This window comes from Magnolia sinica, chromosome 8, assembly GCF_029962835.1.
Source record: "Magnolia sinica isolate HGM2019 chromosome 8, MsV1, whole genome shotgun sequence".
Lineage (NCBI taxonomy): Eukaryota > Viridiplantae > Streptophyta > Magnoliopsida > Magnoliales > Magnoliaceae > Magnolia > Magnolia sinica.
Window position 1 is genome coordinate 82,084,488 of NC_080580.1, and position 12,942 is coordinate 82,097,429.

At 39.9% G+C, this 12,942-nt stretch overlaps 1 protein-coding gene across 1 annotated transcript; it reads left to right on the forward strand.

The window, feature by feature from the left end:
- Nucleotides 1-3,376: 3,376 nt before the first annotated feature.
- LOC131253521 (putative wall-associated receptor kinase-like 16) lies at nucleotides 3,377-12,413 on the forward strand. The gene is made up of 3 exons (XM_058254545.1): nucleotides 3,377-4,314; nucleotides 4,900-5,070; nucleotides 10,919-12,413. Exons 1-3 carry the CDS (start codon nucleotides 3,399-3,401, stop codon nucleotides 12,100-12,102), a joined length of 2,271 nt encoding a protein of 756 aa, XP_058110528.1. The 5' UTR covers nucleotides 3,377-3,398; the 3' UTR covers nucleotides 12,103-12,413.
- The last annotated feature ends 529 nt before the right edge of the window (nucleotides 12,414-12,942 follow it).

The window sequence follows — 12,942 nt, forward strand, 5'->3', positions numbered from 1 at the left end:
TGTAACCTGAATCTTTGTAGGGCCCATTGCGATGTATATAACATCCACTCCATCTATCAGTTTCGCCTGGCACTCATTAAGAGATGAGTCAAAAAAATGAGGCAGATTTATAATTCAATTGTCAACATCATAGGAAACAGTGATGATTAGATGGCCACCATTAAAAACTTCATATGGCCCACAGTAATGTTTGTTTTCCATCCAAACGGCTGGTAAGGTTACACATACCTACATGAAGGTGAAACACAAATATCAGCTTGATCCAAAACTTTTTAAATGGTAGGCATTCAATCACCAGGGTTTCCTATGGTGTGGTCTCTCAGGAGTGTTTCCTATGGTGTGGTCTCTACCTGAGATTTGGATCTACTTCATTTTTGAGCTTCTGCACTAAAATTAGACGAAAACACGGATGGACAGTGACGATATACGATACATCCATAGTTGGGTCAGTAATTAAGATGGCTTGGATCTCCATATAAATTATTCCATGTGTATCGTTGAAGAGTCAACACTAATTTTTACTCGGTGGAAAACCAATACAAAGACTAGGCCATAAGTTGCCTGGTCTATAGATTCGGCCTTGCTTATCCCATTTTCACTCCGGTCTCCTTGTACTTTTCCATGCAACCGTGGAGTCTACGCTTGCATAAGACTAATGACATGTAGGGTCCATGGTTTGGAAATCCAGACCGTTGATCTGATCATTCAATTGTGGATTGAGGTTGCACGAGAAACCTTCTAGATTTGAAGATTCTCAACGTTCATCAATGGCCTACAAAGAGACTAAAGCCTTTTTAAGGAAGTTCCTGTACTGGAAACATAGGTGGGCCCATTGTGATGTTTGTTAGAAATCCAACACGTCCATCCGTTTTGTGAGATTATTTCAGTCCTTGAGGACCAAGAAGAGCCAGATCCAATACTCAGATGGGCCGAAAACGTGAGGATGAAACGTCCACAGCTGAAATATTCGTAGAGCACAGAAGCATTGAATCAGGCTAATATTTGTTCTTTTAGTCCATTCCAGAAGGAATGACGTTATGAACGGTGTGGATGGCATGAAAACTCACTGTCTACCACTGGTAAGTTTCAATGGTATTAATATCCTTGCCAACCTTTTCCTTTAGTGCGGCCCACTTCAGTCTTACATCCATCTGATATTTGGTTTCAAGTCTTAAAATGAGAAAAGAGATGAAGATGATAGATTTCTCAAAAACATCAAGGTGGGCCCCTTCTAGGTTTCCACCGCAGAACTTCCTGCCAAGGAAATCGGCGTCCAGACACATGTACTTGTATTGATGAGAAATTTACAACTGTAACACCCACTTTTGGCCCATTTACATTTTTAAGCCCACTTCTTTTTTCATTGCCAGAATAATCCCCATACGTACGGATGACTTGCCAAAGGCCGAAAATGCCCTTGCTATTTCGGGGGGTTTCCTATGGCTACGGATTATAACCGTAGCTACAACCGTAGCCCCTGATTTTTCGATATGTTCTTCGATATGGATCGAAAGACTTTCGATATGATCGAAAAAAGTCTAGAACTGTCCACCGAGTTTGCCTCAAAAATCCTGCAATTTTCGATACATATAGAAGAGTATTTGATATGTATCGAAGGTGATTTTCCCTATGGCTATGGATTATAACCGTAGCCATAACTGTAGTCCGTGGTAGTCTGTGCAATTTATTATTATTATTATTATTATTTTACATGGAGAACTTTATTCTACCTATAATTTTATCGAATACATATTTATATAAATATGCATATATAAGCATATAAAAAAAATTTCTCTTTTTTTTCGTTTCTTTATTTATTCATTTAACAAGAATATCTTCTAAACCAAAATTAGTTACTTGACGTACCTTATATGATTTTGGGGTAGGAGAAGCTACTTTAGCCAACCAACCTAGTTATTTTCCAAGATTCCATTAGGTCGATGGTTAAAAATCCATTTCATTCACTTCGCGGTCAATTTCAATAAGTTCACGGTCAATTTCATTCACTTCGCAATCAATTCCATGCATTTTACGGTCAATTCCCTTTGCTTCATGGTCAATTCAATGCATTTCATGGTAATTCCTTTCATTTCACGGTCAATTCCATGCATTTCACGGTCAATTCCGGCGATTCCCCTTCACTTCACTGTCAATTCCATGCATTTCATGGTCAATTCCCTTCACTTCACGATCATTTCAATGCATTTCACGATCAATTCACTTCACTTCACGGTCATTTCCATGTATTTCACGGTCAATTCGCTTCAGTTCATGGTCATATTTCCATGCATTTTTATTGTCAATTTGCTTCACTTCATGGTCAATTCCCTTCATTTCACGGTCAATTCCGACGATTCCCCTTCACTTCACGAACAATTCCATGCATTTTGAGGTCAATTCCCTTTACTTCACGATCAATTCAATGCATTTTACAGTCAATTCCCTTCACTTCACGGTCATTTCCATTCATTTCACCGTCAATTCCGGCAATTCCCCTTCACTTCATGGTCATTTTCATGCATTTCACGGTCAATTCCCTCTACTTCAAGGACAATTCAATGCATTTCATGGTCAACTCCCTTTACATCACAGTTATTTCAATGCATCTCATGGTCAATTCGCTTCACTTTACGATCATTTCCAAGCATTTCACGGTCAATTCATTTCACTTCACGGTCATTCCATGGTTGTACATTTCCACCAAACCGTAGAGTCTAACCTTTCAAAAGACTAGTGACATGTAAGGTCCATTGTTGCACGATCCAGACCGTTGATCTGATCATCCTCATTGTGGACCGAGGTTGCACCGAAAATCTTCTAGATGGAAGATGCTCACTGTTCAATCAATTGTTACAAAGAGACATATATCCACACTGATACTAGGATAGGTCAGGACTGGAGGGCAGGGTTATTCCAACCTTGGAAGTTTTCCATCCATTGTCCATTCACGTGATGGATCGTCATTTCGGGCTAGATTTTTGAGGGACAGTTCATCAACAGTTGAGGAACCAACAGACCAATGGTCTTGATCACCAAGCTATGGCCCACTTGTAAAAATTGAAAGCCCTTGTAAGTATTTTGTGTGTCACGGTCGGATGCTATAGGACCCCACCGGAACTGGAGCTATATACTATTAGACCGGATCTAAGGTGCAAACAAGACGCGGATTTTGTGTAGCCCGTGTAACCTGACTCTCCGTGGGTCCACTGCGATACCTCCCTGCACCGATTCCCTCGAGGCGGGGCAGGACGCAATCCGCTTCCCAGTATCAGTCAATCGTGGGCCACACTTAGAAACTTGGAACAAGTGTGGCCCGAGGTTCACTGATGTTTGGTCTATTTATAGGGACCATCTCTCACCTACTGTCCACAGATATATTTTGAGAGAGAGAGAGAGATATGGGTTTTTATCTGTTGCTTCAGCTCTTCTGTCTAGCAGTAACAATAAAAGAATTATCATCACAACCTCCCGTAACATCGAAGCCGGGCTGCACTCCCAAATGTGGGAACGTTCACATTCCCTACCCGTTTGGCATCGGCGAAGGCTGCCACATTGGCATGGGAGGCTTCAATATCTCCTGCAACAACACTTTTAAACCTCCGAAACCATTTTGGGGAAAGCATGAGGTAGTCAACATATCATTAGCATCGGGCATAATGAAAATTTCAAACAATATAAGCTACGAGTGCGACAACAAGACGGGAGGATTGGACAACAATATAAGCTACTCCGACAATGGGCTCAGCTTGAATGAAAATTACTCATTCACATTCTCAAAAACCCTTAACAGATTCATGGCCATCGGTTGCAATACCGTGGGCTTGATCTTTGATTCCTGGAATGGTAACTTGTTTAGCAGTTGTTCATCATTGTGCATAGGCACCAATGATAGCGCGATCGACGGCACTAGCGCGACCGAGGACACTTGCTCTGGGACAGGATGTTGCCAAACCGACATCCCAAAGGTTTTAAAGAGATACGAGGTTGGCGTTTATAGAAGATTGTTTAGGAGAAATGTCTCAAGTTTCAATTCGTGCAGCTTTGCCTTTCTCGGGGAAAAAGAAGCGTTCAGTTTCAAACGTTCGGATCTGAACGATCGCAACTTTTTGAAAAGAAACAAAGCCATTCCGGTGGTGGTTGACTGGGCCATCGGAAATGAAACATGCGAGATCGCACGGAAGAACTCGGCCACCTTCGCTTGCGTGAGTGAGAATAGCTACTGCTACAACTCGACTAACGGTCCCGGTTACCGGTGCAATTGCACTGAAGGTTTCCGGGGGAGTCCTTACCTCCATGGAATTGGAGGATGCCAAGGTATGATGATCCTTTCCAACTCTTTTTATTATCCCATGCAAATGCTTAGGAACCCGATCGTCCATCATGTGGTGGCCATCCTTGATGGCCCATCTTGTGGATGAAAAGGCATTCATTTTCTATGCACCAGATCTGAACGGTACAAGTGGTTCTCTACTAGGCCATCAGAGATCAGATCTACCAAACGGCTCAAATCCATCTCATTAAGAATAGCTACTAACATAATTAGCCTGGGATACGTGTGCAATTGCTCTCAAGGTTATGGAGGGATCCTCATCTCCCTTGAGGGTGCCAGGGCAGGACGATTCTTTCCAGGGACTGGGTCCCAGACTGAAAATGAGGTGGATTGGACAAATCAACGACCCAAGCATTGATCTAGACCATACATAACAGTCTTATCTGCTTTTTGAGTAACACCCAGAAAAAATCAAACATTGATCTGGACCATACATTCAGTCTTATCTGCTTTTTGAGTAACAGCCAGAAAAAATCAAGCATTGATCTGGACCATACATTCAGTCTTATTCTTTTAGTGTGATGTTAATTACTGACCTGTTCTTTTTTCTTGTGATGGCCGGTTTGTAGATATCAACGAGTGTGAGAAGGATCACCAGAAGACACTTTGTCAACATGATTGCATAAATCTGCCAGGAAATTATTCTTGTTCCTGTCGAAAGGGTTACCATGGACTCCACGATGATAAGAGAGAATGCATTAAAGACACAAATGAATTTCTAGTGACCAATGTTGTTCTAGGTAAGTCCTCTATAACAATTACCATAATAGTTCATCAACTCATTCATCCACGGGGCACTTGTTCGAGTCAACTTAGCTTGAACTAATATCAGTAGACTCAACTTCATTTTTTATTTTTGTTTGGGAGCTTCTCCCTTTTTTATTTTTATTTTTACTTCCTCTGACTTGTTCTCGAGTCAAGTAGTATTCCATGATTTCTTAGGAAGGAATTTTTACCAAAATGACACCAACATGTGTACGTTATGCATATTGGCTTCCATTTACAAAACCTTACTATTATTATTTTTTTGCCCTCTAACAGTAACTTGAAAAGTTAAGGAATGAAAATGCCTTTGCTTGGAGCCCGGTGCAGACGTTGACTGTGGAAGAAACTTTGTAGCTTTAATCCCCAAACATGTTGTAGTCACCACTTGGTTAGTTAGGCATCATTTTCTGCCCGTGGATGCATGTTCTTTACTTTGCAACACTATTTAATTCTTAGGAAGATTTGAGAGAACTTTCAATATAAAAAAATGAAGCCATATTACACTAGACTGTAGGACCTAAGTAAGAAAATTAAAGAAAAATAGAAAAGCAGTGTAGGAGTATGGAGAGTGTATTGCATTAAGCCATATTTGCAACGTTTTAAGACCCGAGCAAGCAAAGTAAAGAAAATAAAGCAAAAGAAGATGCATGCGTATGTATAGGTTTGAGAAAATTATTGACATTTGAGTATGTATGGAACGGAATATGGCTTGATTCAGTTTGAGGGAAGGAAAATGGGAAATCAGACATCATTTTCAATCAAAATGATTTCCCGGACATTCCGAATTCCAACCATACTCGTTGATTTCGATGTGTTTATTGGCTTTGAACTTCAATTGATAGAGTAGTCTGGCAAGGAGAATTTTTTCAAGAAGACAGAGGCCCCCACAAGTAATTTGGTCACGTGCAACTTTAAGACCAGGGAGAGTATGACACGACGTGAACCAGCTTCGGAATTTAGTTGAGTCGTTCTCTTGGGACTGACGAAGTACTCAATAACCTCTACCCTTTCTGGCCTTTTCTCTCCTGCCTTTTGAACTCTCCTCCTTTGTTTGCAACAAGCTGCTTTAAATAGACAACGAGGCTGACTTAGGCCCTCGAGCAGAGAGACAAAGATGAGGAGAGGTTCAAGGCAACCTGATGCAACTGCAATATCGTAAAAAGTGGCAGGCTCGAACACAACAAACCTTCAAAATAGGGCCACATGGTTGCCAGACATGAAAATGAGCCACCATGGACTGTTCTTAGGCATAAAGTGGCCCATGGACCATTTTTACATGGAAACGATGCTCGAGATACCAATTTCATGGCGTGTTTATAGGTATTTCACCTTTTTAAAATAAGGTCGACATTCCGTGGGTCCTCCAAAGACCATATTCCTCCTTTGGCTTGCCACCTGTGTACTTTGGCAATAGCCAATCTAACCCAATGATTGTCTTTAGGGCTTGTCCTATGTTGTATGGGTGCTTTGATTAGTACCTAAATAAAACCAATGAGCAAGGACTCGATCTTGCTTAATGTGGGGTGTCTACATACATGACAACTTCAACCCTTAACACCCAACAGCCTCGACCGGCCCTAACAACCCCGACCATGACAACTTCAACCCTTAATACATGACAACCTTGACCTTGACCCTTAACACCACAATGACGTCGTTTGTGGTGCCAACCATTGGGTATGTAACAAATCCACTCCGTCCATTAGAGTTGGCATTTCATAAAAGGTCCTGGACCAAAGAATAAGCCACACTTGCAGATTAGGTTGATCATACCACAAGGAAAATGTTGAGAGTGAACAGCCACTGTTATCATTTGTTTGGGCCATAGAGATCGCTCATATTAGGCTGAAGTTAATGTATTCCCACTAAAATAGTGGGCCACGAAAAGGATAATTGGATTAAATGTTCCTTAAAGTGGGCCAAATTACTATGTGATGACCACCTCATGCAATGGGATTACATCTTAGAGGTTTCTCTGGCCAGCTAAAGCAAGTAATGACAGAATAAACGCAAGGGCATTAAAAAAAAAAAAAACAAAAGAAAAAAAAAAGGTTATTTTCTTAGAAAGATCGTACCTTCAAACCATTTTGATAAAAATTCATTTCAAAATCAATCATAATTAATGGCAGTAAATTTTACCCATAACTTCAAGGAGGAAAAGGAATTGATGGCTTGGGTGGGGCCATATTGGTATTAATGTAAAATTCACCCTATCATCAAGTGAGTCATCCTGTGTTAAGAATTTGGGCTCAAAAATCTCCATCCATGGTTCAGGTCGACCACAAGATTGAGAACAGTCCACATGGAAAGCTCGCCTTCCAAATTATTTCCCTCCATGTGGCCCACTTGAATCATGAATAGGCTTATATTTTGAGCCTTAGGCCTACCTTTAGTGTCACATCCAATGGCCGGAGTGGATTTCACATGCTAAACACAGTGGGTCTTGTAAAAATTAACGGTGGACATCTCTATCAATTGTTTCCATCAGTATAGCTAGCTCGTCTAAATCATATATTCACATAACTTTTTGGCTTTGAGCTCAATATAGAATTACACATCTAATCATCTGAGAGGATCTCAAGTAACATCACCGTGGGCCTAAAGAAAAAAGAAAAGAAAAGAAAGAAAGATGGGCGTGTGTGTCACATGTTCGTTGAAAAGTTATACCTTCCTAGTAGGGTTGTTCATGAGTCAAGCTAGCTCGAAAAACTCGCTCGACTTGGCTCGAGTCAGCTCGGATTGAGTCAGCTTGAATAGCCGATTCGAGCCGAGTCAAGCTAATTATTTGAAGCTCGAGTTGTGTTCGAGCCGAGTTCGACCAGGGAGCATTTCAACTCGACTCGACTCGAAGCTCGAAGCTCGAGCTTGACTTAGCTCGATTAATAAATATTTTAAATATAATATATATTATATATAATATGTATTATATTAATATAAGTTTTAAGTTTTAATTTTTTTTTTAAAAAAAACCATAGAGTCTTTACCTGACCGCATGCACCCCCTTTCTCTTTATTCTCTTTCTCTACCTGCTGCCAGCCGCACGCACGCCCTGACCACCACCACCAGTTTTCATTTCAACTCCACAATAGTATGATTTCAATCTCTTAAGATCTACTTCTTGGGCGAGAAACCCAAGAAATCTGAGATGAGTTCTTCTCAGATTTGTTAAAGCTTCAAGGAAATCCAATGATCTGATTGGCTAGAGCTCTTTACTTGGATTTCTAATCTATATTATGCTCTGTTTCTTTTTTAGTACTTGAATTTCTGCTAGTGGAAGAAGATCAAGAACAGATCGGTTCTTACAGGTTTCCTCATCCGATTCGAAACTTTCTTTGGCTTTTTTATCGGGTTTTACTTTGATTCTCCTAAGATTTTTGAATTTTTCATCAATGGAGGAGGATCAAGAATAGAATCCATTACTCTCTCACCCAACAAGCCCGAGCTCGACTCGACTCGAACCACTAGCTCGACTCGAACTCGACTCGACAGCTTTGGCAAACAAGCCAAGCTTCAATGCTGAGCTCGAGCTCGAACTCAAACTCGAGTACAGCATGGACAAGCCGAGCCGAGCTTGGCCCACCTCGACTCGACTTGGCTCGATGCCCTCCTCTACTCCACATGAACAAGAAGTGGATCAGGCGTTACACACAGTGGATGTTTCCCAACTGTGGAACCCACTTTAATATATGTGTTGTATATCCACACCATCCATCAGTTTTTACAGATCATTTTTGTACATGGTCCTAGATCCAAATCTCAAGTGGACCACACCACAGAGAACAGTGGACAATGAACGCACACCATTAAAAGCTTTCTAGCACCCACGGTAATGTTGATTTGCCTTCCAACCTGTTGATGGGGTCATATAGACTCGGATGAGGGAAAACAGAAAAATCAGCTTGATCTAAAGTTTGTCACCGCCAAGAAATTTTTAATGGTCAAGTTTCCTGTGGTGTGGTCCATTTGAAATTTAGATCTACTTCATTTTTGGAACCACTCCATATATTGAGGTGGAGAAACCAATGGACGGCATGGATATACAACACCTACATCAAGGCATGACCCACAGTCAGGGATACACCCACTATGGTATTACCCCGGTTGCACCTAATCCACTCCCCAGTGGACTCGGATTGCTCAGGGACAACACCTGGTGTTGACCTGGCAAAATTGTGTGGGCCCTACTATGATATATGTGCTGTATCTATCCCGTCCATCCATTCCGGATCAGTTTAGGGCGTGAGCTTAAAAGTGATTCATATCCAAGGCCCAAGTATCACAGAAATCAGTGGGGATAACACATACATAGCAGTGGGACTAGAGAATTTCAACAGTTCAAATCATCTTCCACTGCCCATTGACATTTCAACAGTTCAAATCATTTTTCACAATCATTGGACGGTCAAGATCATTGTTCCAGATTGTTGTCAACCATGGTTGGATGTTCATATCACTGTTTTCCAACCTTTGAGTGATCCATATATATTGCTTCTCACCATCACTAGACAGTCCAGATCGCGTCCGCATTCCACATCATTAGACGGTCGAAACCACTAACCATGAACTTTTGAGCAGCCTTGATCACTTTCCACCATTATCATTGGACGATCTAGATCATTGCTCATAGGCTTTTAAGCTGTCCTAATTGTTTTGCACCATCATTGAATAGTCCAAATCACTGTCCACGGACTTTTGAATGGTGTAGGTTCTTGTCCAGCATCAATATTGGATGGTCCAGATCCTTGTCTACATACTTTTGAGTGGTGGTTCTGAATACTTTCCAATATAATTGGAGTTTTGAGGACTTTTGAACAATCAGATCATTGGGTAGTCCAAATCGTTGTCCACAGGCTTTTGAACGGTCTAGATTGCCGTTAGTCATCATTGGATGGCCTTAATAAGGGAGCAAGTTGCGGTGCCCTTCACATGTTGCAAAAAAAAAAAAACTAAAATATCCGATCCTAGACTGCATTTTTGAAAAAAAAAAAAACTAAAATATCCGATGCATTAGGAAGGTATTTATGTCATTTTGATAGTAGGGAAGGCATTCCATTATTTAGCCTTTGATCTTTTGTGTGCCCTTCGTTAAATATCAAATGTGTGATTTTATTTTATTTTTATTTCTATTTATAGATATTAGAATTTTACTTTTGTTTAAGCTTGGTTTGGTAGATACATAGCCTTAATATTCCTCTACCTAGAAAGTAAGAATTTTACTTAAAAATAAATAAGATTTTTGTTGAAAGTTTTCTTATTCATATTTTGCCTTATTTTGACCCTTCCTCTCTGATTTATGAGGAAGGCAAGTCCCACATCGTTGCTAACTTGCAGCTTAGGCAATATGGACCAAGTCGCCCCTCTATGATTATTCATCTTTCAAAAAAGGCATTTTTGCTATTGCATGCATTTTTAAGTTTTTGAAAATCCTCGTCACTTCCCGAGCTCGAAAATTACCAGATCAACCATTTCAGTAGTCATATGGATCGAGTTAAAGCCTTTAAAAAAAAAAAAAAAAAAAACACATGAATGAAGGATTAAAAGAGTGGGTTTCAACATTTAGATCCATATAAAGATTATTAGCTTGCAAATTGACAAGGTTGAAATGGGCAATAAATAACATGTAAAAATCGAATAGCCCGACTGTCCTATGATTTCGATGGTAATGACATGCTTACACAAGTGAGACGTACAACAAAAGACATGTTCTCAAACAATAAATTTGTAGCTGTAGGAAAATATGATTTTATCATAACATGCCTAACATATAGTTCTCAGCACGAGGCATTTTATGAAAGTCTAATTCACTTATTTTTGTCAATGCAGGTATTGGCTTAAGTCTCTTATTTCTACTCATTGGTAGTCCTTCCTTGTATTGCGTGTGGAGGAAAAGAAAGCTCATCAAACTCAAAGAGAAATTCTTTCAACAAAATGGAGGTTTGCTATTGCAAGAAAAGATCTCTTCTTGTCAATCATGTACTGAGCCATGCAAAATCTATACTACAGAAGAGTTGGAAAAGGCAACAAAAAACTATGACAAAAACCAAATTGTTGGTCAGGGAGGCTATGGCACAGTTTACAGAGGAATTTTACCAGACAAGAGAATTGTTGCTGTTAAAAAGTCCAAAATAGTGGATGAGTCCCAAATCGAGCAATTTATAAATGAGATCCACATCTTATCTCAGATCAACCATAGGAACATTGTAAAGCTCGTGGGTTGCTGTTTAGAAGCTGAAGTTCCCATCCTGGTTTATGAATTTATTTCCAATGGAACCCTTTCCCAGCATATCCATGATGAGGGCCGTGTGTCGTCAATTTCCTTGGAAAATCGTTTAAGGATTGCTGCAGAAACTGCAGGGGCACTTTACTATTTACACTCGGCAGCTTCCACACCCATTTTTCATAGAGATGTAAAGTCTGCTAACATACTTTTGGATGATAATTTCACAGCAAAAGTGTCTGATTTTGGAGCTTCAAGATTGGTTCCGTTAGATCACACTCGGATAACGACATTGGTGATGGGGACATGGGGATATTTAGACCCAGAGTACCATCAAACAGGCCAATTAACAGGAAAGAGTGATGTTTATAGTTTTGGTGTAGTTCTTGTGGAACTCTTGACGGGTGAGGGGCCCGTTTCTTCCACTAGATCCCAAGTTAATAGAAGCCTTTCTAGCTACTTCCTCTCATTGATGAAAGAGAATCGGATCTTTGAAATTTTAGCCGAACGAGTTCGAGAAGAAGGGACAGAAGAACAGCTCATCGCAGTTGCTCAGCTTGCTAAGAGATGCTTGAACCTTAAGGGGGAAGAACGACCCACAATGAAGGAAGTGGTGGTGGAGCTAGAGGGCTTGAGAAGGTTTCATGAACATCGTTGGGAACCAATGAACCATGAAGAGACTGAGAACTTGCTAGGTGAACCTGGACCTTGGCAGGGCTACATTGGCAATGTAACAAATGAATATAGTGTTGATGGCGATGCCCTATCATCACTAGAGATGGGGCGTTGATTTGTTGGACACGGTGGTGGATTGTGCAAATCCAAAACCATGTAAGGATCTCTTGTGCTAGCTGTTGATAACGTGTGAATGCCGTGTATGCTAGCTGTGGTGTTGAGATTTTATTTTATTTTTTTCTAAGTTTAGTTTGCTAGCTGGGTTAAGATAACAATAGATATTATTCTGGATTTCTTCTATGTTTGGCTGCCCCTAGGATGTATCTAGATAGGGATAAATTAATTATTTTGCCTTAGTAGAAAAGCCTATAAAAGGCACCACTGTAATCGTTCCAATTTATTCAAATTCAATAAACAGTAGTTCTCTCTTCCTCTTTAAAAGTTTCAGTTTTTTTTTTTCTTTTTTTTTCTTTTTTTGTGGCTGCAGCCACTGCAGCCACACGTCAGCAAGAAGCTGGGTTTTAGACCCAACAAACTGGTATCAAAGCCATCAGGTATGGTGGGCCCATAACCCACAGGTCCCAAGTTTTTTTTTTTTTTTCAGAAAAAGTTTCCAGCAATTTTTCAACCATAACAGATTTTTTTTTTCTAGAAAATATTTGTTTTCAAAAAAATCAGATTGCAGCAAAACAAAAAAATCTGTTTTCAAAAAATCAGATTGTAGCAAAAACATATCTGTTTAAAAAAAAAAAATCAGATTGCAACAAAAAAAAAATAATAAATAAAAAAATAAAAAAAATCTGTTAAAAAAAAAAATTCAGATTGCAAAAGCCAAGAATCTATGCAAGACTCCACTGTTTCAGCCGAGAATCTGTCCAAGACTCCACTATTTCAGCAAAAAAAAAACAAAAAAAATTAGCCTTTTTTTTTAAAAAAAATTGAAAAAGATGGCTAG